General features: G+C 41.8%; 1 protein-coding gene across 6 annotated transcripts in view; it reads left to right on the top strand.

Moving 5' to 3' along the window:
* PDE4A (phosphodiesterase 4A) overlaps positions 1-23,435 on the top strand; it is a 1,505,614-nt gene extending 1,482,179 nt beyond the window's left edge. For all 6 annotated transcript variants that reach the window (XM_069604083.1, XM_069604081.1, XM_069604086.1 and 3 more), the window contains 2 exons: positions 12,295-12,477; positions 13,847-23,435. In XM_069604083.1, coding sequence (XP_069460184.1) covers positions 12,295-12,477; positions 13,847-14,260 — 597 coding nt within the window. In that variant the 3' untranslated portion in view covers positions 14,261-23,435. The remainder of the gene's footprint in view (positions 1-12,294; positions 12,478-13,846) is intronic.
* Positions 23,436-27,843: the final 4,408 nt, after the last annotated feature.

The following is a 27,843-nucleotide window of genomic DNA, read 5'->3' as shown; positions in this document are numbered from 1 at the left end:
CTGTCACAAACGTGGCAGGAAATCGGCTCACAACAAAAGGCCCCTTAATTCGAAAACTATGTCAGAGTCTTTCTCAATCAAATAACGTTGAATATTCTCCCATGTTGGTTGACTTCACGTTGAAATCTGCAAATTCAAGAATAACTGGGCACACTCCAAAACACTTGTTTAGTAATGAAATTGCCCTGGCAAAAAAGGCATTGAAGAAAGATCTGCGACTGATAAAGAAGTCCTCAAGTCATCTAGGATCGAAACGAATAAAAGTTAAAGAACGGCGTCAGGTCTACAGAAACTGGATCAGATCTCACTATGTGATAATAGAACAAAATAGAGCTGAAATCATGTTAAAGCTATTAATCACTGAAAACACGCGTGAAATCTGGGCAATCCTAAATAAGGGAAACTCAAAATCCATACCAAGCATTTCTAACTAAATCCCAAGTGCGAAGTGTGTTGAGTACTTTACAACGATATACGAGATGCCCAACCAAGAAGCACAAAACAATGCACAATTTACTGCAAAAGGTTGGGATATAACACCTTCTTGTGAAGACCTCAAAATAGAAATTCAAAGGCTAAAGAACTCGAGAGCAGCAGGTCCAGACCAAATCTCCAACATCATGTTAAAGAAACATAAAGAACACTGGGCTAAATTTATTGAAAGCTTAGTCAGCCACATTTCTAAAACCATGAAAACGCCTCCTTCTTGGGCAAAGGCAATAGTGGTCCCGGTCTACAAAAAGGGCAGTAGAGACGATCCGGCTAACTATCGTCCTATTGTCCTTCTAGACACAATTGGGAAAATATTTGGCTCCTTCCTTCGACTGAAGTTGGCTGCATGGGCATCCGAGGCTAGGCTAACGGATTGTCGACAAACTGGCTTTACGGAACAAGTAGGTGTTGTTGTAAACCTCACCCTACTGACTATCCTAAAACTAAATGCCCTAAAGTCAAAGAACAAAGTATTTTTTGCCTTTGTCGACCTGAGGCAGGCGTTCGATGCAATAAAACGTGAAAAGCTTTGATCCAAACATCGAAGGTGGAACTGTCCTGCTCAGCTACTAGAGCCAATCAAAGCCCTGCATACCAACGCAACCATCCAAATAAGAGTGAATTCGCAAGGTGCCCTGACCCAATCGATACCAATGCATAAAGGTGTTAAGCAAGGTTGCCCACTGGCAGAAGAACTCTTTAAACTATTCATCTCAGACTTGCCTGTGTGGATGGAGTCGGCTCATTGCTTCTCCCCGAAGATCAACGGAACACCAATCAAATGCCTTGTGTATGCAGATGATATCGTGTTGATCGACTAAACACAGACTGGTCTGCAACATCTCCTGTACTATTTAAATGACTATCTGAAAGCCAATGAGTTGACCTTAAACACGGAAAAAACTAAGATCATGTGCATCGGAAAAAGCTTCTCAAGTAAAGACAAAAAATTCAGATGGGCAATTGAAAATGTCGCCCTAAGCATCGTAAAGTCCATACGATATTTGGGCAATCATGATCAATGACTCCATCTGTGAAGCCGCATGGACAAATGATTTAATCGACAGAACTAACAAACTGGGCTTACAAGGAGCAAAAATTAACAAAGACTACGTAAAATTCTCAATTGCTCCGGTAATAACGTTCTATCTTCAGAAATGTATCCCCACAATTGCCTTTGGTAGAGAAACAGCATGGAACCTCGACCACCGCCTCTGGCAGAGACTCGAGGCCATTTCTGGAGACACGCTTTGGGGCTCCCCAAATACATCTCAATGGTTGCGTTAAGATATGAACTAGCACTAAATTCGCTCTATATGATGATTGTAAGGAAATCTTTATCCTCTTTGAGGAAAATGTTACTTGGATCCCAAATTCCAGCATACTATATTTTCAATAACGGGAACAAATTATTTCAATCGGGACTACTTCAATCATGGAAGATGAGACTAAAAGCCATAATGGAAGCTGCCAACATAGCCACGACGAGCTGCTCGAACGTCCCCAACACGCAAGAAAAAAGCTGGATGCCTGGGACTGGATTTCCACCCATGAACACCAATCATCTCTTAAAACCACTCTCCCCGATTCACTAAGTATTTTGAAACTACATAACCAACCAAAATACTTAACAATCTGTCCTTCACGCCATCACAGGAACCAGTTTCTAAGATTCAGATTAAATGCATTGAACGCCAGAGAAATGCTTTGGGCGCGCCAAAATAAAGACACCATAACCAACAAATGTAGATTCTGTGAAACAGGAGAAGTTGAGACTCTAAAATATCTAATAACTGCATGCTCCAACCTCATCACCCAGCGAGAAATGCATTTGAGCACATTTAAACCTATAAATTATGACGCAGAAGAATGGTGCGAATTTGTTTCAGCTGGCAGAAATATTAAGCTATCATACAGCTTAATCAATTTCCTTGATATGATTTTGCGTGCAGATATAACTAAAGTGGTGGCAAATGACAAACTTTAAGGAACCGAAAAGCGGAGAAGCTCCCATGCAAAAAAGCACAAAGATGCTTTTAGTAACTAAGTTTGAGTTGGGTTGGTCTACAAATCCATAATAGAATACCAAATCAATGTAACAAAAGTTTGATATTGTAATATTGAACTGAAGGTTTACAATAAAAATAAATAAATAAAAAAAATAGATACTTGATCCAAGTTCCCCTCTGTATGGATTTGTAAGGAGATTAAGTTCCAAAGTGCAGTGAATATGCTGAATCTGGATCTGGGGCTTAGCAATCCCTGCCAGTCATTATTTCATCACATGACAATTTATTTCTTTAAGATTGATCTGGTTTAGATTCACATGGTTAGCATATGTCACGAATTTGGTGGTTAGTTCTGTTGAATATTCTATGGATACTTCTACTACGTCTGCATCCCCTGATCCAACTCCCCTTTTTAATTAAATCAGAGAAGGCGTTCGTTCTTGCCAAGCAGCAAACCCACTGTCCATGCACCAAAGTTATATCACAATTTTTTGTACTTACATTTTCACGCTTTGGAAAAATAAAACACAAGACAGATTTGCAAAAGCATGCTTTCAGGTCCTTGCTGATGCTCCTCGCGCAGGTTTGTTGTAATCCAGTCCAGCTCTTTAGGCTGTAGCCGCAAGCAGAATATTTCTTCCCATTCAAAACCTAGGACTTCGGCCATGGTGCATGCCCCAATAAGCAAAACAGAGTACACATTTGTCCTTGCTCAGGGCCAGGCCCATTGCCCAGATACCAAAGTTAGACCTTAATTTTCTGTACTTACATTTTGACACTTTAGAAAAATAAAACGCAGGGCAGATTTGCAAAACCATGTTTTGAGGTCCTTGCTGATTCTCCCCCTGAATGTTTGCTGGAATCCTGCCCACTTTGGGCAGTAGCCACGAGCAGACATTTATTTACCTTTCAAACCTATCCCAATTTTGAAAAACGTTACCACATAGCCGGTCCCTGGTGGCCATGTCCACTTTAACCCCATTGCCGGTCCCTCTTGGTCATGGCCAGTAGCCAGATTTATCTGGTCACTGCCCATGGCCACAGGCTGTACCTCTGTCACCAAAGGTATAGCACTATTTTTAGTACCTACATGATGACACTTTTCAAAAAATAAAACACGGACACATTTGCAAAACCGATGCTTTCGGGTCCTTGACAATGCTCCTTGTATGTGTTTTCTGCAAATCCGTCCATGTTTTATTTTTTGAAGTGTCAAAATGTACATACAAAAAATAGACGTATAACTTAGCGGTCACTGGACAAAATCCATTCAGACTTTAAACAAACATTCAAAGTTGGGTCTATAATCTTTCTGAAAACATGTGTGCAGATTTGTCGAACAGAAACAAAGTTATAAGTCATCCAAAAATGTTGAGACATCGCTCTAATCATGCCCCTTCTTGAGACAATCCCACCAGACTTTGCAAAACCATCGAATCTGGGTCTGAAATCGTTTTCCAACCTTTGTGCAGATTCGTCAAATGGCACCAAATGTATAAGCCTTTCACATATTTTTAGACCCCCATTTAATTTTGCCCCCTCTTGTCGAAAGAGCACCAAACTGTGCATAGCCATTCAGGGTCAGGTCTAGAATTATATTGCAAAATGTAATGCAATTTCATTGAGTGGTGCCAAACTTATAAGCCATCCAAAAACTGCTTTTCACCGACCCTGTAATGCAGGAATATGTATCTGACATGTTCGCGTAAATCAGAGAAGAAAAAACACCTGATTTTTGGCTTTTTTGGGCCATAGTCCATCCATCCTCATCACTCCTGACCTCCCCAGAAATTGTTTCATTTGTTTGACAAGTTCAAGTTGTGTTTTTTTATATGTTTTTACCGCGATGTCCGCGGACTACGGGCGCTGTTCGCGAATGCAACATGGCGTCCGTTTCAACCTCATGTTTTTAATTAACCAATCAGCGGGCACATCCAGGGGGCATCTGCAGACCCAAATCGGGAAGTGAGTCCACGGACCTGGACCCAGATATCACAATTTTATTTTGTGCCTACTTGTTGGCCGTTTAAAAAAAAAAAAATACTGGATAGATTTACACCACATTTCCAAAAGCACACTTTTGGGATCAAGCCGCCGCTCCTGGCGAAATTTTGTTGAAAATCCATCCAGTGGTTTGGGCTGTACGCGTGAGAAAAATATTTTTTCCATTGAGCCTATGAGGGTTTCCACACATTTTGGGACCCCCCCCTTTAACCTTGCCCCCCTGGACAAAACCGCCCCAAACATTGAAAAAGTATTCTGAGGGGGGGGGCCATATACTTTTTTTTCAAAGTTTGGTGAAGATTCGTCCAGGGGGGCGAAGTTATGAGCCGCCCAAAAGTGCTCTACATATGAGTTGAGCAACTTAACCATAACTACAGGGCCGCTACTGCAGGCCCTGTAATGCATCTATTTCTAGATACCAATAGGGGAAATACCTTCAATGCTTAACCTTGTTGGCTAGTGTAAGTAAAAGATTTTAATAAACAAAAGGCATTTCCATTTTGCTTTACTTTTGTTGAATAACAGATTACCTAATTTGCTTTGTTTTCTCCAACATCAATGACAAGTGTTGCTATCAGGGAAAGGTTTCACAGGAAGAGTCAATTGGGGTTTCTTTTAGACCATTTACAAGTATTGGCATCAGAGAAAGTCAACATCAAATTTACACAACATTAAAATACATTTCTTAATTTGCGTAGTATTACCACATATGTATATGGTTCTGTTAGCTTTCAATGTAGGCATATAAACAAAATGCAAACTGGTGGGTTGCATAAAGATTCTATAGGCTTGGGTTAAAGAAAGCTGTGCATTCATTTTCGATAGCACAAACTATTTATTCTCACCCACAACGTAGGAATATGAAATTCTGATTTTCAGAAAGGCAAGGAATTATCGCCCCAATTCTACTTCATAATTTGAGTATATATAGTAAAGGACACTCCCCCTTCTGTGCCAAAACATTGGAGGTGTTTAGATGGTCATTTTAAGTTGCATAATTGTCTAGTGACTGGGAATGGACAAGCCATCACACCCTCTCACCCCGCTAGAATAATGTGGGTTTTCTCAGTATTCCTCTTTTTAAATAACTTTGGTTTTCACGGGTCGAAATGAATGAAGCCATTGTAAAGCTGTGGAGTGTTGTACACCAATCCACAGCTCCAGTGAAAGAATGCCCCATTGAAAACACCTTTTTATTTACAAATGCAATCTGCATTTCTCACATAAAATGCTATCCTTCTAGTTTAAATAAGTTCTCCATTTGCTCTGACTATTGTCAGAGAGCAAGGTGTATTTAGTGATGAAAAATACTCAGCATTCTATTTGACATCAGCTCCCCCAGTGACTTCCCTTCTAGTCCTGCTCCCACTTCCACAGGCCTACTGATTAAGGATTATTGAGAACATATATCTAATTGCATTGGGGCTGATTTATTTCTTTTAAGGCACACCATTGGCATGGCCTCTCAGAGCTCTAGTCAGCTCTCACCCAGTCAACTAGGGGCACTGGTCTCTTCTTATAGTCCATCTCGTTGAATCAGTTCCTATTTAGGCAAAGTGTGCTCCAGGCTTCCTCTGGACAGGCCATAGGGAGTCATACCATCATCTCAAGTTATTATTCCACTTTAGCACTGTTTGACCCGACTTCCTCGATCTTATTTTCATACTTTCCAGAATCCCATAGCTCTTTCAACTTTCTGTGGGTTTGAGTCCACATTTTGCCACACTGTGTCATCAGACATCATCATGTGCGACTGGTGACAGAGAAAAAAAACTTATTTTACAGATCCAACATATTTTAGACATGTGACAAGGGATTATACTTTTCTCCCACTACTAATTGTAATGTAAGTACATTTGACACACAGATTGTTTATTGCACTCACAATGCAGTTTGATTTATGTGCACTTGTTTAAAAGCTTTCAGTTTTAATTTACAGATGAATCACAATTATTTCTATTATGTCACATGAGTTTAAAAACAGGATACACTACATATTGTCTTACAGAATTAAACATTATTTACTTTTCTCTTGATTACCATATGATTTTAAAAAGATTCACATTTCAATTATAGAATCTGGGTTTTCTTTAATATACATGGCAGCATTTTTCACATGATGTGCAGAATCAGAACACCAATTAATTGGTGCATATTTCCTCATGTTTATCACATGTGGATGCCATGAGTCTTCAGTAAATATAGTTGGTAGGTTATGTACCATTTGTATGGAATGGTATATTATATATCACTTCTGAGGCTCTACCGCGTAAGTATGGATTTGGAAAAAGCCCATTATACACAAATACAGTAAGGCACCATTCCATCAGCTCATGCTTTGGTTCAACAATTAAGTTCCCTTTGATTAAATGTACCCCTACAGTCCATTATATTGCAGGTACTTTTTTAAGACTCTGAAGTAGGCAGTGACTTGATATCTAAATGCAACTATGACATCCATGAGCCTCGCGTGAGGCTCCCACTAGTAGCTGCAAACATCCAGGTTTTTTCTGTTAATTGGTACTGTTATGGAAAAACACCTTGGAGGACTTTGCAAAGGGGGACTCCAAACATACAAATTCAACCTCATTGGTTAATGGTTTTGGCTGGACTTAAAAAAGAAAAATACACTAAACCAGCTTCAGGTCATATGTATCAGTATTTGTCATTCTGTTGTCAATTTCTAACTTTTGTATTTTACAATTTTGTGCTGATCAATAACGCTCAATTTTAGTTGTGCTTAGGCTGGTGTATGGATACATGTCTTGTGTTTCACCTCAAATATCCAATCCTTTTCCATTTTCATTTTTGTGTGCATGATTCAGTGTGATCCATGTTATATAGCCAACATTGCTGTCTTTTGTATAATGTTCAATAATATATGTTGCTGTAATAACTCAAATATAAAACAAATGGTTTATCTTGGGTGATGCAATCCCATGCATAAACAAAACAGCAACTTTGGAATAACTTTCTACCACAGGACCCGACCAAAGCCACGTACATGGCAAGACTTTGGTTCAAGCCCAAAAAGTATAAAAGCTGCAGGAAAAGCGCGTGTCATGTATTTTCTGTGTCTTCTCATATTAGCCATGCTTAATATGGCCTGTAATCTGAGTCGCAGAGCAAGCCTTCTGTGTGTTGAAAACAGTTTCATATTGGGTGTAATGCAGACTCCTTGCTATAATGCACAGCGAGATATATAAACACGTGTATATTTAGTAAAATACAAGCCACAAGGTTTGCTTTTCCATGTTTCGATAAAGTGCATTAGAGGTTTTTTTTCTAAAATTCTGGGCTGCGAGCAAATGACCTTGAACCTGAAACAGTACCTTCTGCTTGTATAAACAATGTATGTTAACGGCTATGGAAGTCCATTCCTGGAAGGCAGCCAATGTTCTCGCAAAACAAAAAACATAGATAACAAACAATACAAACTAAAATATGCAGGCCTTGTATAGTTCTATTATGAAGGACAGGGCCATACCCTGGGTCATGGTGTGCACAATAAGGGTTTGAACAGCCAACAATACTGTTTCTGGCAAAATCCCTAAATGCCATTGAAGGACAGAGAATTTTCCTTGATTAGTCTGATCCTAAACACAGTAATATCAGCTAAAACCCATTATTTGTGAGGTTCCTAGTGCCCTCTGAAGGGCAGGACCATGTCCTTGGCTAGTCTTTGCAGAAGAAAGTTGCTGTCAGCTGAAATGCAATTATTGGCGAGATTCCTAGTGCCCTCTGAAGGAAAGGACCATCTACTTGGCTAGTCTTTGCAGGAGAAAGATGTTGCCAGCTGAAATTTCAATTATTGGTGAGAATCCTAGCACCCTCTGAAGGCCAGGAGCATGTCCTTGGCTAGTCCTTGCAAGAGAAAGATTTTGTCAGGTGAAATGCAATTATTGGCAAAATTCCTAATGACCTCTGATGGACATACAGTAGGAGGGGAGGGCTTGGAAATGGGGACCGCACAGTGGGTATATAACAGAGTAAGCTCAGCCTCTAGGGATGGCTGTTCGGGGCAACAGAGCTGGCAGGAGGACAAGGCAGATGCAGATGGCTGGAGGGAGATAGATAGCAGCAAGGCTTTCCAGATGGGAGGGGTCACCCCACTCCTAATTCCTTTGCTGGACTGTTGAAGCCCCAAGCTGGATTCTGGCGATTGTCTATACATTTTTTAGCAGAACTTAAATACTTTTTTAGCTGCTTTGGGAAAGATCTTTACCTTTTCCCCTAAGACACTTCAGCTCACTGCCTAAGAGCTGACACCTTATTCTGAATTGTCTATATGCTGGCACCAGTAAGCCCAGTGGGCATGTTCTTCTTTTTTAATTCATTTAATTCTTTTGTAGCATTGAATCCTATTATTATGCAATTTTGAAGAAATGCCCACGGTGCAGCAATAGATATCTTTTGGGAATATTCCCACTTGGTTTCATTTGTTTTTTTTATTTTCTAATGATTATTTTATTTTTGAATTGTGGATGTGTTCAGGCATCACATTTTCTCCAGCACTCTTCAACTCCCTACCTTCTACAGTTAGTGAGTATAAAAATGCCTTTTACCCTGCATTTGATATCACATTGAGAAATGTATTTATTAAGGCAGTTGCTTTGATGCAAATTGCTTAGGATGAATTCTAAGGTTGGCTAGTAGGACCTGGTGGTCTTTTAGGTGGTTATGGTTCCATGGAGAAGGATGATCACTCCCAGTCTTGATCAGAGGTAGAGACATCCACATTGATTTCAGCCATTTCATTAATGACGTTTTGCATTCTTGGTGTGTTTTGTATAGTGGTATTAATGATTGCATTGTTTCTTTATTACATATTTCTTGTGATTAAAAGAATATTTATGTTCAAAGTCACCCGGTAAAGAACAGTCAATGAATGCATCTTACACTCACATGTAAAAAATAACAATAATAAGTGTGGAGCATCTATTTGAAACTACTGTGTATTGATGTGTTATACAAGGTATATGTTTTCTTAATGCACACCAAGGGTTAATGGATGGTGTGAGCACTGAACTATCAATATAAATATAAATATAAATCTATGTGACATTGGTAAACCTCTCCTGTGTTGGCAATTGAAAGCAGCCGCCCACAGAAGGGGTTGTTGCCCACTCTCATCATTGTTGCACAAGGACTGGTACATACTTTTCCCTAGCCCTACATCTACCACAGCTCGCTCTGGGGTGGTCATGGACACACCCCTGGGGGTGGAGTCAAGGCTCTGGAGGTGGGGTGGATATAAATCACATCAGGCTGGGCTGTATATGCTATGAGGGCAGGCCTTTTTACTGCTTCTGTGTCAGTAGATGACTTGACAGAGGAGTGCAAGGGGGAAGTAGAGCTCTAGTCTGGTGTCGAGGACCAGGAGGTTGAGTCTGAAGAGTCTCCTGAAAAAAGGTTTTAGACCTCAGTGCCAAAACCAACGCAGGAGACTTGCAGGGAGAAAGGCCCTGTCCCCCCACCCCCCGCCTGGTAATTCCCATGAAACTCCTCAACATCTTCAGGAAATGGCAAATCACCTCTTGCAGACAAATATACACTGAAAATAGCAAAAATCTCTTCTGAGTAACCATACTTGAATCCATGTTCCTAAAGCATCATATCTCCAGCAATGTGAACATTTTCAAACTTTTTGGGGGCTAAAAGACCTGCATCTCTACCTTTGGACCAAAAAACGATTTGGGGGCTTTGATACCGCAAAACATGAAACAATGTTTGGGACCTCAGGCTTCGAAAATGCATGCATCGCAAGCTTCAGCATGAAAGAAAGTAGGAGCTGATACTTCAGCACCAAAAGGACATACTTCTATCATTACAGAGCCAAAAACCCCAGCAGGTTAGATGCTGAGGATTTCATCCCAGGACGTCATTTCACCAAAATGCCAGAGGTGGCAGAAGTGACATCACACGATCCTTGACCACCCACCCCCTGATGACATCACAGGAAGTGATGTCATTTGACCCCACCCCGAGTGATATCGCAGAAAGCGATGGAACACAAACTTTCACCCGTTGAAAAAACAGGAAGTGGCATCACATAGCATTGTACACAAATTACGTTTACGATATCACTATAATGTGATGTACATTTCATACCTGAATGGATCGCCATATGTATATGTATCGTTAAGATCAGTGTGTATAGGCCCATATTACCAAATTACTGTGAATGCAAGCAGACGTCCATGACCAAATGATAATGATGTGTTATTATATAGCACTTACGCTTAATCCTTAGATTTGGTTTTATGAAATCCCCTTAAGTCAATTGCTGAGGATTGGCATTAATTAATCTTTAATTACGCGCTAAATATCAGAGACCAGTCTCTAAGTGCGGGACTAGAATTCAACCCTGTGTTGCTCTGCATTGTCTTGCTTCCAAGACAAACATGTTGCCCTTGATATTTCCTCCCAGCCCATGTCACCCCCTATATTCAAAACTAAAAGAGTGGTTAGAAGAGATATTGGCAGCTTTTTGATCTCACGGTCACTTCGTCATGCCGCCTACTGATCGAACGTACATTCAACTGAAGATCACAACGCTGCATGATTATACATAAGATGTTGATGATGAAATAGAGTGGTAGAGTGGGGAAGGATGGCTCCTGTGAAGACAAGGAGGAATACTCAGATGAGGATCAGAGTCTGTGGGAAGAACTCACTTAGTCATCATTCTCCAATGATGAAGTGCTCAGCAGAACTGTGGATAGATGTAATATAAAATTACAGGATGCAGAGAAGGAGGCGGAGACAGATATATTGGTAGAGCCCCACTGTACTCCACAAACACAACACAGATTGCTACCTCAGATTGAGAAACAAGTGACGGAATAACACTATGCGCAAGCCAGCTACTCTCAATCCAGAACATAACGTGGTTATAATGGTACATCTTGTGCCCAACCTCATCGTCTTCACGGCAAAGAAGAGGTTTATGATACCTTTTCTACCGGGGCTTCACCGTATAGGTAGACCAGAACATTAATTGCAATGGGCTCCAAAGTGTCCACCATACAAGGCCACATTACCTGCAGCATACAAACACTGTAAGTGGGACGCAAAATTGTTACCAAGGACTCATGCCCATCGGCTGAAACAGTTGTACAAAAGGGGCAAATTACCTGAATTACAATGATTTAAACTGGTGATCTGTAAAACCATGCATTTCCTTGTCATCACTATGGAAAACCAAATGTATTTATAAATTGGGTCCTGGGGAAGTGCCAATGGAATGAAACATGTGTAGACTCAACAGGCATTAACAATTTCATGTAACATCCCTAGTTGAAACTACTCGCACATCATTATGTGAGTGTAATTTATGGTAAATTATTATGGCACCAAATGATGACTAGCCAGGATTACTAACCACCACATTTAGTGCATGCTCTACATTTCAGAACTATTTGTCTAGTTCTATTAATGTGTATTTTTATAGTGACAAAGGCCTAGATCTAAGATGTTCAGAGTTGTAGAAAACACAGGTGGTTAAAATACTTTGAATTATCTCTCTAAAAGTGAATAGCGGATCAATTGTATGACTCAAGTGGTAGAGCACAGAGGGACATGAAAAACACAGCAAGACTTTAATAAAAACGAGTCACAGCAAAGCAAAGGCACACTCTACATGCAGGCAGAGGTGTAAAGTTTACACCGGGCTGCGCTTTAAGAATTTCATGGACTCATTCAAAGAAATCTGACTGGTCTTCTTGTGCAACCTACTAGTTCTCACGCACAGATGAAACCCTAACTGCTGCTTGCTCTTGGTCTGCAGGTCCTCCGGAACATGGTGCACTGTGCCGATCTCAGCAACCCAACTAAGCCCCTGGAATTGTACCGGCAGTGGACGGACCGCATCATGGACGAATTCTTTCACCAGGGGGACAAGGAACGGGAGCGGGGGATGGAGATCAGCCCCATGTGTGACAAGCACACTGCCTCTGTGGAGAAGTCGCAGGTTGTTATGTGCATTATTATTGCTGTGATTGTTATTACACCTGTTCTTGATATTCCAATTTTTGTTACTAGTTAAATATTGTCATCGATATAACTGTTGCCATTATTTATTACTATTTTCATCATTGTTACTTTTATTATTTTAATTACTATTACATTATTGTTATTTTCAGATAATGAGTATTATTTGCAGCACTTTTTTTGGAATCCTAAATCCATTCAGACTTAACAGTAACAGGCTATGCTTCTATGTACTAGTCCCGGAGACAGGGAAAACTCTGTAGACCTGTTCCTAAGCTAGCACCCTATTCCATTTTAGATATGAAGGACAGTACTTCCCTGTTCCAATCCCCTGAACCATATATCCTAAATAAAAGTATCTTTAAAGTATATTCTCATTCAACCCATGTGGTTGGAAGGTGCCAGTCCCCTGATCCAACTGCAAGCTTTGTAACTACAATGAAGTTAATTAATACATTGCGAGCTGGAATTTCTGCTGCTGCTGTTGCCAAATTTGCCCTCTAAGAGATGTCCTTTTTGAGAATTTAAGGCATTCTCAATCCACTCACAGAACCTCCAAAAGTGTTACTTGTTTCCCCATGTCCCTGGGTAAGAAGTGCATAATTTAAAGCCCTTTTGCTTCTTTGGTTGTTGTGTTGCTTGTTCTCGGGTGTGCTCTTTAGAACTGAACCCTGTTTTCCTGTCACTCAAAGCCACTGTAGAAGATGCAGGATCTATTATTGGAAATTCAGAAGGAAGATGTCTGGGAGAGGGTCCTTATTCTTTTGCCAACTCCCATGAATGTATCCGCTTACAAGTGGGAAAGGTTCTGCACTTTGTGCCAATTCAGGTTTAGGCTCTCCTACTGGTTGGCACGGATGTAAATTAGAAGCATAAAAATTGGCATCCTGCACAAAAAAGAATGTGACCAGTAGCAGTCACAATGTTTGGTCTGGGGGACATCCTCTCGGATCTTTGCTGTGCAGAGGCGTAAACAGGCTAGAGCCTGAGTGTCTATACATGACCACTCAGCAACGCTGTGTGGGTATTTACAGATGTTAATGTCATTGTGGTCAGGCCCCACTTGTTAGACAATCCTAGCTGCGCCTCTTGATATTCACTGAATGTGCGCAGTGACAGACACAGGATCTCCACAGGATACTGCATTTCCATGCTATTCACAGAACACATGTGGCGCGTCCCTGATCCCGCTCATTGCAGGTGATAAAACCAAACTCTTGATAGGTATACGGACAGATGTGAAATATTTCAGGAACATTGATAAAGCAAAGCTCTCTTGACCCAGTGTCTAATCTACCTTTTCTTGTTTTGGTGACCGATCATATGAGAATGTTTCTTTGTCGTTCCAGGTGGGATTTATCGATTACATTGTCCATCCGCTGTGGGAGACCTGGTCAGACTTGGTCCATCCTGATGCCCAGGACATATTGGACACCCTAGAAGATAACCGGGATTGGTATCAGAGCATGATTCCGCAGAGCCCATCCCCACCGCCGGACGACACCGACAAGGATGAGGAAGCGTGCATAGAGAAGTTCCAGTTTGAGCTAACACTTGAGGAGGAGGGGGAGGAGTCGGACCAGTCCGACAAGGACCAGCACAGTCCCGGCGATGAGAGTAGCTTCCACACGGCCGAGGACAGGAGGCTTTGCACGCAGGAGAACTCAGACGAGGACGATGAGGATGTGGGGGCCGCCTTGACAGTTGGGGAACAGCAGAGCGTACACGATGCCTCCTTTGATACTTTAATGGGAGAGTCTTGAACCATTTCTGTAAGGACACACACAAACACATATAATGGATTTTTTCATTTCTCCCTCGTTTTTTTAATATATATATTTTTTAAAAAAAGGGAACCTAACACAGGAACTGTAGATCCAGAACTGCTTGGAGCATAGGAAGCTTTTGCCATACGAATATGTTTCAACTCTGGAACCTTTTCTTCTTTTCCTTTCAACGGATGCAACAAGAAAAACAGAAACCTTTTGGAGTTTTTTTTAAATAGTTTTCCCCAGATGTTTTTTTGTTTTTTTTTCTGTTTTAACTGTGCGGTGATAAAAAGCCATTTTAAAGAAAAGAAGATCAATCGTTCTCCGAAGGAGTGGGCAGTGAAGAGGTTAATTAGGAGGGGGTGGCTAGTAAGAAAAAAGTATTATGTTATTATATATATATATTTTTATTTTCAGTGAAGAGTGTTTTCAAAGGATTTTTTATTGTTGATCGGAGTATGGCACTTTCCACTTGCAAGTGTGTTAGGGGCGCTCCTGCGTTTGCCACCAGGGTGGTGACTGAGAAAAAACACATAGAAATGAACAAAAGAAGAAGAGAGTTATGTGGAAAGAACCAAGGAACGAGATAGCGGCGTGCCTTCCGTTTTCTGCCCGGGCTCCTTCCTTGCACGGCGCTAAGGCATTGCAAGCAGAGCGTGGCCAGCAGCGAGTCAAAACCTCTTTGTTTTTTTTATGTTATATATATTTTTTTTGATTGGGGTATTTTATAAATATCTATATTTTAAATGTTAATTTATTGTTTATGGGCTCCCCCAGAGAGCCACACTCATGCCATATTTTACAAACATGGAGAAAAGTTGACAGCGGGTCAGGTCGGGAGGGATTTACTCTTTCAACGGAAAAACAAAAACACTAGGAGATCGACAGCATGTCTTCCTCTGTTTATTCTTTTTTTTTTGCACACAATGGCAATACTTGTAGAACGATTGGGGGATAAGTTGCCTGAAAAAGGGAAGTGCTCCATGTCTCGTGGGCACTAGCTGAATGCTGTAGCGGGGGGAGTACAAAAAAATGGACCGCGATTTGCCCCTGGCCGTTGTTTTCTCTGATTTTGAATTTTTGCTGCTGTTCTTTAGAGTTCCATGTCTATATGCAAGAGCTGCACATTACTGACTGGCCCCAGGGATTAGCTGTCGCCCAACGCAGAGTTGACGCAGTGACTGGGAGTATTTCCAACAAAACCAAGGTGAATTCAAATTGTGTTGGTTTCATGTGGGTCATGATTCACAGCAAAATATTTGCCCCCCAGGTTTAGGACCATGATGGAATTATCATGTATTCCACCAAGAGGATGGTGACCCACTATAGCATCTATTTCTATGAAGGCTTGAAAAAGCGCTCTGGGGGTTTTCTAGCCTCTCAAATATGCTTTACAAGCTTTGTGCGTCTAATTTGTGGGCACTGATCAGCTTAAGGCACTGACAAAAAAAACATACCAGTTACAAAGGACATGTGTTAGTCGGAGCAACCGTTTTGTTTTGATAAGGGCATAGCCACTCTGTAACCATGTTTTCACCGGGTGGCAAAACTTCGACCCAGTCCCGCATAGCGTGGCTCAATTCCGAAAGATAAAGGGGACACGCTTAACCGCATTCCCCGATCCCTATCGCACGATAAACGAAGCACAGGCTTGCGGTGTCAGGACCGCCACCATCTGCGGCAGGTGAGCCTTACGTCACATAATCTTTTACTCTACTGCCTTTCTTGTTGATGGGGACGGGCCCAGGGTTACTCTTGAACACGATATCTATTGTTTTGGCCTAGAATATTACTACTCTAACATCCACTCCACAGGACCTTTCACTCCACACTCAATAGTGTGTAGGTTATTAATGATGGATTAATTTCTGTTGTAAGTTGTAGTGCCTTTTATTTGCAATAACCGAGAAAGAAAAATGTGTGTGTTATTGTACTCTTGCAATTCAATGCACAGACGGGGCGTGTCTGTGCATGCACGGCGTGGGTGCGCGTGCGTGTGTGTGTGTGTGTATATGGGTGTGTCTGTCTCAAACTTTATTGCCCGCTACACCTACATTTTGTTTTACTGATGTAGAAGAAAAACCTACACTTTTTCCTTCATCAGAGCAGACAAGAAGAACCCTTTTGGATGCAATTAATTGATGAACTAATTGCAAAGCTTACTGTAAGGTACAAAGATGTTTTTCGGGTAAACATTATAGTAATGAGATCATTTACAGGCATCCCGCCAAGTCTCCCTTAAACAGAGGGAGTCTGCAGTACCCTTCAACCTGGCATTTATATAATTCTCCAGGAAATGAATACAGATGCAATTAATCAGAAATTAATACAGTTTAGCTTTTTTTTTAATCCAACTACTGGTCTGACAGAATGGAGTAATGTATGGGAAGACCATGTAATGTGTTCCACTCACTGCAAGTTTACCCCGCTAGAAAGTCATACTTGCCAACATGACCCATTCCAATCTGCTGGTTCTTATCCACTCGTGGTTTTTTCTTTTCATTTGGGGACTTGTCATTCCACCTTTCCCATTATAAAACTCGGACTACAAGCCACAGAATGCAAAGAAAAAAACAGGACTGGATAAGTACCTACAGATTGGAATGGGTCATGTTGGCAACTATAGAACGTACTTTAGTAAGCACCTCTCTGTTTTTTGCTTTTAATGGGACTCCCCTATTGATGGCTAGACCGTATCTATTTCTTGACCAGCGTTTGGATTTTGGGTTTCCATGGACAACATCCTTGGCAAACAAGCAACTTTGATCCGTACCTGGACCAGAAAATAAATAGCGTTCTTTCATTAAGAAAAGTTTATAGACATAGAAATAGGGGACTCTTTTTCTTACTGCTACTTTCAATTTTTGCCTTACCAAATGTTGCCATGGAACTTGTATGTATGGGAGTGTGGCTAATTGTGAGTGTCTGTGTGTGAAATGTTGTGCGTATGCTTGTGCAGAGTGGTGTCCTATGGTGGGGAAGAAGGACCAGGAGGACCGTGGAGTAAGGCACAGATTTAGGACCTCCCTCTGTTTCTGTGCTGTGTGCATTTACTTCCTGAGCAACCACCATTTAAGGAGTAAGCATTATGGGCCTGATTCATGGAAGTGTTTTATAATGGCGCAATCCCATTGGAAAACGTTCCGTGAATCAGGGCCTATATATTTATCAGTCGGCAGTTCCTTATGGTTTTCACCAAGAAAGCGAGGGTCTTGCGCCATGAATTTCACGTATAATAACTGTGAAGCAGTGATGCCCAAAGTTACATTCATACATGTTTTCCTTGCTTTCGGAGCAAGAACATGTTTCCCATATTAAAGAAAAGCACCTGAGCGTATGGCCCATTAGATAACAGCACTAACATTAGCCATAGTGGGCTAAACCAAGTGTTCGAGGGACCCACAGATCACATTAAGGCTCTTCTTTTGGTCTCTGGCCCTTTTTTGCCCTATATAGCACTCTGCAGTGGGCTTGAATGCTAGATTATACCACTGCAAACCTCCAACCACTGGCTTTTCACTAAATTACATTATTAGGTTCCTGTGGTCTTCCTGTTATTTCATGCGGGCATGGTCTATACCCAAGTCTCCCGGGTAGCACACCCCACTGCCCGAAGGAATGTTTCTTGAGCATGTTTCCAAAGACTAAGCTCCACCTTGTGTGAGCAACAGCAGTTTCTCCTGGAAACTCACAACCATTGTCAGCAAAATGTATCCCTCCTCATAAGTGTCATGGGGCCTCATTATGACCCGTGCGGAATGGGTTAATGGGTTCCGCTAATGGATGCGGACACGTTAACACCATTCCGCACGATTACGAGGTCCCCTCGCGGGACCCGGTAAGGACGCCTGGCTTTATCGAGGTCGTAATCGCCCATTGTTAGCTCCCTGCACCCATTCCCATTGAGCCGTATGGGGCTCGAATGGGAATGGGGAAGGTCCGGGCCCGGGTTCACTGAGGGAGGAATTACCGGGCCCTCCTAACTCAGAATGGCCCGGTAATTCCCCATTCAGGTAATCCGGACCCAATAGCGGCATGGCAACCGCCAAAGCCGTAATGAAGCCCAATGTGTTACACCAATCTATGATGCTTGCAGCAATGAAATATCCAAAAACCTGCAATGAAATTCCACTGTCCAAAGAGAGTATTATGTGTAATGTCCCGGAGAGGACCTGAGTATTATCGACTAAGGGAGATAAAAAGATTTTCCCAGCATCACACAGTGTGACGAACTGGGGATGTGAGCAAAGGTCTCCAGGTTCCACGGCAAACAAGTCAGATACTAGACCAAGTCGGATACTAGACCAAGACAGATACTAGGCCAAGTCCGATACTAGAGCAAGTCAGATACTAGAGCAAGTCAGATACTAGACCAAGTCAGATACTAGACCAAGTCGGATACTAGACCAAGACAGATACTAGGCCAAGTCGGATACTAGACCAAGACAGATACTAGGCCATGCCCTAATTCCTTAGCACACGCCACATCCTCACGACCACGACTGCACTTCCTGCAACATTGTAACCTGTGGCAGAAGGGCTATTTGCTTTGTTAATTTTTTGGGGAGAATATATTTGGGTGCATCAGTAGAGTTCGGTTTTGTCTATCTGGCTCGAAGACCCGTAATACCTTAGCATGTTGTCTATGCAGGGTAGTATAGTGGGGCAGTTGATTGACAGGGAAATCACTAGTTTAGAAGCGTATAGTGACACATAAGGAACTTAAGGTTGGCCATGGGTGTTGTACATAGTTAAAGTGGTCACCATGGCAGAGGCTGAAAAGGGACCTCCTAACATAATAGTTATATAGATAAGGCAGTGACTAGAAGCTGTATAGTTACACCAGTCGCTCACTAGGAACAGTATAGTTAAAGCATTTTACTTCAAGGAATAGCTTAGTGACAGCAGTCTTTCCATAGGGGCAGCAAGGATATTGTAATGGGTTATTTATAATGTGCTTAATACCCAGAGCTTTCTATGCACGGGCCCGGGAATCGAACCTGTGTTGCTCCGCGTCATCTTGCTTCCGCTATCCTCCTGAGACTCCTGATAGCTAGATAGATACAGACAGACAGACACAGAAAGCTTTGACTAGTGTCATCCTACTTACAGAAGTCCCTCACTTGGAGCAGCATATATCAGGCACTCGCCATGCGGCAGCCATGTTGCAGACGTTTACCACTAGGGGCATCATACTCAAATCAGACATTCACTGGGGGCAGCATTTGGGGTTTTCAAGCACTTAGACCCCTGTGCAATACCCAAAACCACAATTTTTGAGAAATCAAATTTAGATAGGTCAGAAATCAAATTGTTGTGTATGATTTCAAATGAGCATTCACAATTTCAAATAAGGCGAAATAGCCAAAATCTGAAATATTCAACTTTTGCACTTTCATATTCTTCATATTTCAAATTTGAAATTGTTTTCTTGTAAAACCACCTCTGCAAGGATTCCCAAAGCGGCGACCGCGCATCAGGTGTCTGTGTATTACAGTAGAAATGGAGCGCGGTGGCCTAGTGGATGAGCTTTCCTTGGGCAAGTGGGATCCCTGGAAAATCGTCTTCTCCCTGCATTCTAATATCCTTTGCTCTCTTGCATACGGTGTCCGTACACGATGCTCGCTCCTCCACGCCCTTTCCAGTTGTGTCTGCTCCCACTTAGGCACATGATGCCTTCAAGGCAAGCGTAAGTGCTTGGCCACTATGAGGCCCTCCTCATCCCGCGCTAAGCACTTCAAGTAGCCACAAGGGGTAAATGATGGCAAGGAGGTATTTGCACACAGCACTTTGGCATGTGCCGGAAGGCCCACGGTCCCTACCTGTCCGGGAAGAATACCCTGCTTCTAGCACCAAGAAGTGAATGTCTGTGTTGTCTTGTGACATGTGTGTTCCTTAAAGTTCTACAGACGCCTCCTGGAAGCAAGCAGGGTGCAAACTGGCTCACCTGTCAGTGGGCACCGATTCTTGAACAGTCTTTTCCTGATTACGTGAGCCTGAAGCTGCCACACATCGATAGTGAGGCAAGGGACGACACTGCGCTGGAAGGAGTTCAATGTTGTTAGTTACGAATGGTAGTTCTTTCCCAGTTGTCGTTTGTTGGATTGTGGAGGATGGTAGCCATTGTTTTAACTTGACAGCTGGTACTAATGACCATCAGTCTCCAGGCCTATGCTCTAAAGGTAATGCTTGGTCCCTCCTCTCCAATGGGAGGACAACAAAGCCTTCATTGGGGAAAATAACAGATTATCCCTGTGCCCCTATGTGGGTCTTGAAAGCAAATTCTGTGATGAAATTCCAATCTGGTCAGAAAGGAAGGAACTGCCAGATTTCTCTTTCTTTTGTAATTGGAATCACTCTAACATTTGGGTCATGTGACATATGACAATCTAAGGACGCTTTTAGCGTACGATCTATGTATTTTTTAAACATCTTTTAACTTGTTGCTTGGAGGCCAGAAGAAATTTGGACAAGGGAGGCTTTGCCTTAAGAGGGAAAACAAGCCTATTTCTGAACTAGCACTTTCTGGAGTGGGTTGTGGGGACGGAAGGCCGCAAGCGAGCAGAGCCACATACCTGAAAACTAAGCCGGTTTACCACCGGATATTATGCGCACTTACGGTTGCTTCCTGGAGGCGCCTGCCACTCCTTGATCTGATCTATTTTATAAAAAGACGGTGTCTCTGCTACCTGGTCTATAAAAAGACTCAAACGTCTCCCCTGGAGAAGAGTGGGAGAGAGAGGACGAGAGAGAAAAAAAAAAAGCAAAGTCAAAAAACTTTTGTTTTCTGCACACAATGCCACCATGAAATCAAAGGTTGTATTTAAAGAAAAAAAAGAAAAAAATAATCAACAAGCACCGTCTTGTTACTTGCCTCAAAGAAAAAAAAGGAATTTTCATATACTCACATACCATTCTTCCATTTCGTTAGTATTTAATGTTTCGATTGTTCCTGCTCGCTTTTGAATGGAACCCGAAAAGGCTTGGGGTTCGCCTACCAAACCCAGGATCGATGCAAGGTTACGAAGAGTTAGCCGTCCTCATACCCATGCATGATGTTGTCGGTTCGTTCATGCACCTTTATGAGTTCTATTTTGATCATTGAATAGCTTCCGAACCAAAGCAGTCTCCCCACTGCAAGGGACAGTCTTATCCTCATGCCTGAGGAGGATAGGATACTGTGAAAAGTGAGCATGGAACAAACTTATATATGGAGAGAGAGAGAAGGAAGACCTCTTATGGAACGGGGAAGGTGGAGCCATTCCAATTGGTGGCTGTGCGCGGCTGTTTCCTCCACCCCGCTCCTAAACCCACCAATCAAAGAAAAGAAAACCATGTTTCATCCTTAGTGGTGTAAAGAGATTCACAATGGCAGTTAAACTAATATCACACTGCTAGATGCCACAAAGGGTGCGGGGAAGGTCTCGGAGGGATATTTGGACTTGCAAACCACATCTACCAAGGGAGTATAAATCCTTGAACTACAAATGGTCTTACACGGCAAAGCCGTCCGCCAACAAACCTCTCTCTTAATATATATACTTTGACATGTACACTTTCCAAAGACAAGTGCGTTGGGGACACCGTTTCTGATCAATGTGGTTTGAGTTAGAGGTACCGCTTCATGCCTAGATAAACCCGCCAAATGTTTTCTGTACTGAACTTTCAGCGGTGTTCGATTTTGTGTTGATGACGGGGCTGTGCATGGAGGACTGGGTACACATCTGGGGACTGGGAAATGCGCGTCTAACACACCATCGCTCCACTTCTTCTGGACAGTTCCGATCTGGTCTCTTGCCCCATAGCATGAGAATGTGAAGCCGGCAGTGTCTCTTGCCAGTGAAGGGCCAAGAAGCATGGTGGAAGAACACACAGAGAAAGCTAGTTCGGAGGTACCCTTCCCATATCACCATTCCTGGTTCCAAGATCTCCCTGCCTGTTTCAAACAATTGCAGTGCCTATTCCTTGAAAATATCAGCACAACCTGAACCTAACCACACCGAATTACCTTCCCACCGTGCACTCCTGCCTACGCATCATGGCCACGGCTTTCAAAGGTACCTTTCCTATTTGATCACCGAAAGTTCTGTCGCGAGATTGGGTGCATCAGGCTATGATGTTATCATTGTCTGACTGCGATAACATTTCTAAGACGAGGTTCAGTGGTGCAGTATCATTGTTTTGTGGATGAACGATGAGGGCAAAGTGTGCAGGGAAGTGTGTTTGAAGGGAAAAGGGTCATTACTAAAAGGATCCACACTGAGCGTTCCGAGGGTGTTTTCAGTTTTGATGGAGCAATACATCGTTATAGAAATCCGACTAGAGATTTAGTCTTAAACCCATAGAGAAAAAAATCGGCTATGAAGTTCAATGTATATGAAGAATTTCACCATCAAGAAGTCTGATTGCTCTTTGTCTGCCGAGTAGGCATAATATTCCCATTTCCTGCTGTTGTCCAGTGTTCTGCACATGTGGATGTTTACTGCTTTTGGGGTACCTCAACACTGCTGACAATATTGGGAGGTGGGCAGGGCAAGTGGTCTCCATCTGTGTACCCAGTGCCTCCGTGTCATAAAGATTTTACAAAAATGAAATGTTCTTTATTTTGGTAGGCAAAGAAAACTAAAAAATGAGAAAAAAAAACATAAAAATCCAACAAAGAAAAAAAAATATGAAAAATGCCATTTCTGTACACGGTACTGTAGCAATGATTTATACTTCTGCTGTCCTCTACAAAGCCTCAACAAAACCCCTTTAGATTTGCCCTTGTACAGTTTTTATTTTTTTAAACTGTTCTGTTCTCACGCGTTTGTTGGTTTGAAGAAAAAGAAAAGCGAAAAAACAAATCTTTCGGTTTCTTTTTTTGTATATATTGTAATGTTGGACTGTAAAAAAAGTAAAAAACAAAAAACTCTTGTAAAAGATGACCGCCCTCTGGTTTGACAGAGGGTGAGACTGACAGTGCTCCTGGCGAGACGTTGAATAGCTGCATTCTCTCTGTATATTTGTATTGTGTAATATAGACAACGAAAATGGGAAATTGTAGAATTATTATTGTTCTGAATGTTATCATGACTGAGATGTTGTATCGGCATTCCGCTGTACTCTGTACTTTACCAAATCATGAATCGCCGTGTCCACAGGTCTAAACAAAAGGCGATGCACTTTATCTTCCGTGACCCAGACTGGTTATTTTCACGTGTTGACTTCCTGATGTCCTGATCTGTAAGGCAAGGTGCAAAAAAGAGTCTCTGAACTATCAACAGCTAATGTGCTGTTCCAAGCCCTCGTACATCATGTAACTTTCAGTATGGTTGACATGGTTTTTACTGGTGTCATTGATTTTAATTTGTTCTTCTACCTGTGTTACTGGAGATACTTTTTACAGCAATCTTTACATGTTAGACACTGACATTCTGTCCTCCTCTGCTACTTTTTTCCAAAGAAATACATTACCAGAGCAACCTGAGACAGAAAGCTAGGATCACATTTTCGAGCTGGTTAATATAGGAGGTTAGGCACAGTTGCCAATGGAAACCGGTTCTTTGCATCTTCGTTAAATATTTCTGAGAAAAAAATATTTATTCTGAATAAGATCACCAATGATAACCATTCGAACCATGTTGATGTTTACATGTCTTTGAAGTTTATTTATACACATGATTGCTTCCTTAAAAATAGGAATTTTCATTGCTTTTCCAGATCACCACTTTAAAAACACTAGCACTTCAACAATGGTTCTTTCTTTTGTGTTTTTAAGTAGACCATAATACCCACACTATTATTTTCCAAAATGTCATTGTTTAACGACACCGGCATATAGCCATTGCCAATTGGAAGTTGATATTGATTATTCCCATTCAACAGATGATGAAATGATTGCATTAAAAGCCACTCAGAGCCTGTTGTTACCAAAATGATTACCGGTAGATTCAATGCTGTCAGCAATGTCATTGCAAGCAAACAGTTTTTTTTTTTTTTTTGCAACATCAGTCTAATATGTCTCAGCGTAACACTGTGACATCAGACTTTTATTACAAAACTTTTTTTTTTTCGCGTGTTTTTCCAAAAACACTACCATTAGATCAAACCGAGAGAGAAAATGCAATAAAAATAAGTGCAAAGAGAACACACAGGAGCAACCGAAGCCACCGTGCAAGTGCCATCTAGCTTTGTGATTAGGGCGGCACAGTCTGAGTTAATTGACCCACAGCCTTCAAATTGAGAGAGGCGATGAAATCAACTATCGCACAGCATAGTTTCACCGAATTGCCTGCCATTGCATGAGACCACCAGTCTAGAGAATCTGGGCTCGCAGGACAAAAGTTCCCAAGATGTAGGATACGTTTTGCAGTAATTGACGTGCATTTAGTTATTAAGTGTTCAAGGGTTTCGGGCTCCTTCAAGCAAAATCGGCATATGTCGTCAGTTACTTCTTTGGAATGCCGAAGCCACAACATGGCTCTTGTGTCAATGGCGTTCAGCCGTATTCGCAGGAACTGCTCACGATGGTGTCTCGACGGGCAGTTCGTCAGATAGTTACATGGAACTCCTTGCTTAAGTTCACCTATTCCAGCATCTAATGTTGAGGCCATTTTTCTCCTTTGTTCGTTATTTTGAATCCACTTCACAGTCTCAAACTTTTTTTTCGCAGATTGTGGTCTCATTATTAGTTCGTCGGTGTTTAAATCGGCACCAGTTAATAACTGTGTCGAACGTTGTTTCCATTCTTCAAGTAAATTGGAGTGACCAGGTCCAGTACTCTTGGAAAAAATCTGATAAGCAGGAGACATGGGCGATGCAATCATTTTCCGGAATGCCATTAAAGATTTCCACAAGACAGTAGTGTGTAACAAGTTTAAAGAAAGCTCATGTCTTAGCTGAGTCATAGAAATGTATGTTGGTAGCTTCAGGACTCGCCGCCAAAAAATGCCCTCGAGTTTCTGCCAAAAAGCCACGTCTATGCACTAAAACAGTTTGTGTGGCGGTGCTCTTCTACACGCTGTATTCTCTCTGGGGCACCAAGGTGATGCTAAGTCCTTACCACTGATTGGACTTGCAGATGTGTCTTTACACGTTCATTGTCCCCATCCGACAGGGTAATCATTAATTTTGCTGGACAAATATGAGACCATCATCGCTAGCTTTTAGAGCATACATATCCAGTTTAATTTAGAGACAAATAGGATGCATGTGTCTCTCCTCGTGATATTGCACCAATTTTTTTGATGTAATGTTCTGCCGAGAATCTATGTGTCATTCTCCGTTAGGCCCACCGGATCCCTGACCCAGCCAACCAACAGTTGGAAATGTCAGGTTTTTTTCCAAGACCCATAATTAGAAACATTGTATACTGTAAGATCATTTACAAAGCACATTGTCCTCATCCACAGATTTCACCTCAGACTGAATACAAAGCTTCCCAGAGGAACAATTACATTTTTGCTTTAACCTTTTGAGTGTGTGGGACTTGTATTGATTTCCTCTGTTATTTCGGACAGAAATATATACTCTTAGCCCTGATCCCATACAAAGTCTCTGGATAATTTCATGACCTAGTGGGCTGTAGACATTATCATAAGTAGTGTATCTATTCTGCTGCCTTACACTCTAGTTATTTTTTTTTTGTTTATTTTATTTCGATAAACACAGTGTTGAGAAGTGTGGATTTGAGTGTTGCAATAAGAATGAGATAAATATTTCAGAAACACGCCTGCATGATCTCCTCCAGGCAAGATCACACCATTGCAAGCTACAGCAACCTCTTACTGTGAGTGTCCTCATAAGAAGTGTGGCCATGCCCTTCCATTCACGACTACATACAATCTGATCATAGGCAAAGTTCCAAAAGAAAAGCCAAGGACTGAATGAACACAAACTCTAGACTAAAAGGACATCATCTTAGAAAAGTCCACACCAGGCAATAGCGGGGTACCACACTATCTAGGCTCTAGATGTCTCTGTGGCTTTGGAGGAGCAAGTAACGCAGAGCCAACACAGGAGCCGTTCCACAGACTCCAGGCGACAATGGGAGAATACTTAGGATCCATCAGCTTACTGCACTAGGAGAATGGGGGCAGGACATCACTGGAACCAACTTCATCCTCTCTCAGTGGTGTTCCATCGGTAGTTATAATCGAGAAGAACCAGGCGTCTGAATGTATGCTGGCTACCTCTTCAAGGAAATCTTCACGCAAGTTGCATCAGGGGATAAAAAAGAATCACACTGTTCTTTTTGTCCCAGGTATTGGGGTGCATGTTAGCTTCTGCTTCTCATGCGTCAGTCCTTGTTCACCTGACTGTGCAGCACCTCCTTTTCTAAGAAGGAAAAAACGATTTCCAAAGTCAAAGAGAGGGATACAAAGCTCCCCAGATCTATGTTGCTGACGTTTAGAGGAAGTGCTATAGTTTGTGGAACTTCACCTCTATCCTCTCCCCAAAATTGGGGGGAAATATTCAAGAAGGTGACGCAGTAGTCAAGATGGTATACCTATATATTTGTAGTAAACAACTGGACCAACATTAATTGGTAAGTTTTATCTAAAATAATGTTTAAGCAATTAGGTGAACTATCGACATTTGTAGCATTTTTCCCTGCATGATCTCAATAAGATACAAGCACATGCTACGCACTGCAAATGTGGCGCACAGAGAAAAAAAAGGTGTTTCTACCGAACTACAGAGATACAGAGACCATGTTTGACAATGACTTTTATAAAGATATAGAATGTTATGTTAGTAGGATCTGTACCATGCACCACTGCCATCTGTTGGTCTGGTGGATCTGGAAGAGAGTGGGTGTGTTTGCTTAGTTGGGAGGAGAGGGAAATGCACAGATCGTACCCGTAGCCCTTCTACGTTAGAAGTGCGGGAGTCATTGAATGCTTGTGTCCAACAGGTTGGCCTCATGCTTATATTGTGGATGTGTGTTGGCCAGGGGATAATTATCTTGGTTATAGTTAGGAGTTTGTGATGTTCAAAGTTTCGGGAGAGGTGTTTTGCAAGCAGCTGTGTGTGGTGAGTAAGGTGGAGAGAAATTGAGGCTTAGTCAAAAGTTAGGGAGAGTTTTGGGGGTTTCAGCAGTGTTTTCAAACTATTTTTCTGGTTTTGCTCTTGCTTGCAGTATGGTGATGGGTGTTTGACTTTAGTGGTTGGTGCATGGAGATGTCCTGTGTTGAGGTTTTGGTATTCTGGGAGACGGGGAAGGTGTCTTCTGGTGTCCAGCTGTGTTTTTTAGAAGTGGTTTGACATAGGAAGTCTTGTATGCTTTTCGAACAGTTCCTGCCTTTGAAAGAGAAGAGTTAATTCATTTGCAAAAGTATAAAGCTCATGTTTCCTTGATAAGCATGTCTTTGCAGATGTTCGAGGGTAGAGCCAATCAGAGAGCCGGCTTTGTTACTAAGTTTCACCACTTCTTTAAGACTGGTACAATATCTGTTTAAAATTCCTAATTTTGAGTTTTTCGCCTAAAAGTCATTGACGGGAACTTTAATGCTCCTTCCATTTCCCTTCATTATTACAGCTTTGATAGCTTGCTAATGTTTGGGACTTTGCCTCGGAAATGGTTTCTGATTATA

This window comes from Ambystoma mexicanum, chromosome 3q, assembly GCF_040938575.1.
Source record: "Ambystoma mexicanum isolate Mex_15411 chromosome 3q, UKY_AmexF1_1, whole genome shotgun sequence".
In the NCBI taxonomy this organism is placed as follows: Eukaryota; Metazoa; Chordata; class Amphibia; order Caudata; family Ambystomatidae; genus Ambystoma; species Ambystoma mexicanum.
Note: the sequence above shows the minus strand (reverse complement) of the source record. Positions and strands in the feature narration are given on the sequence as shown.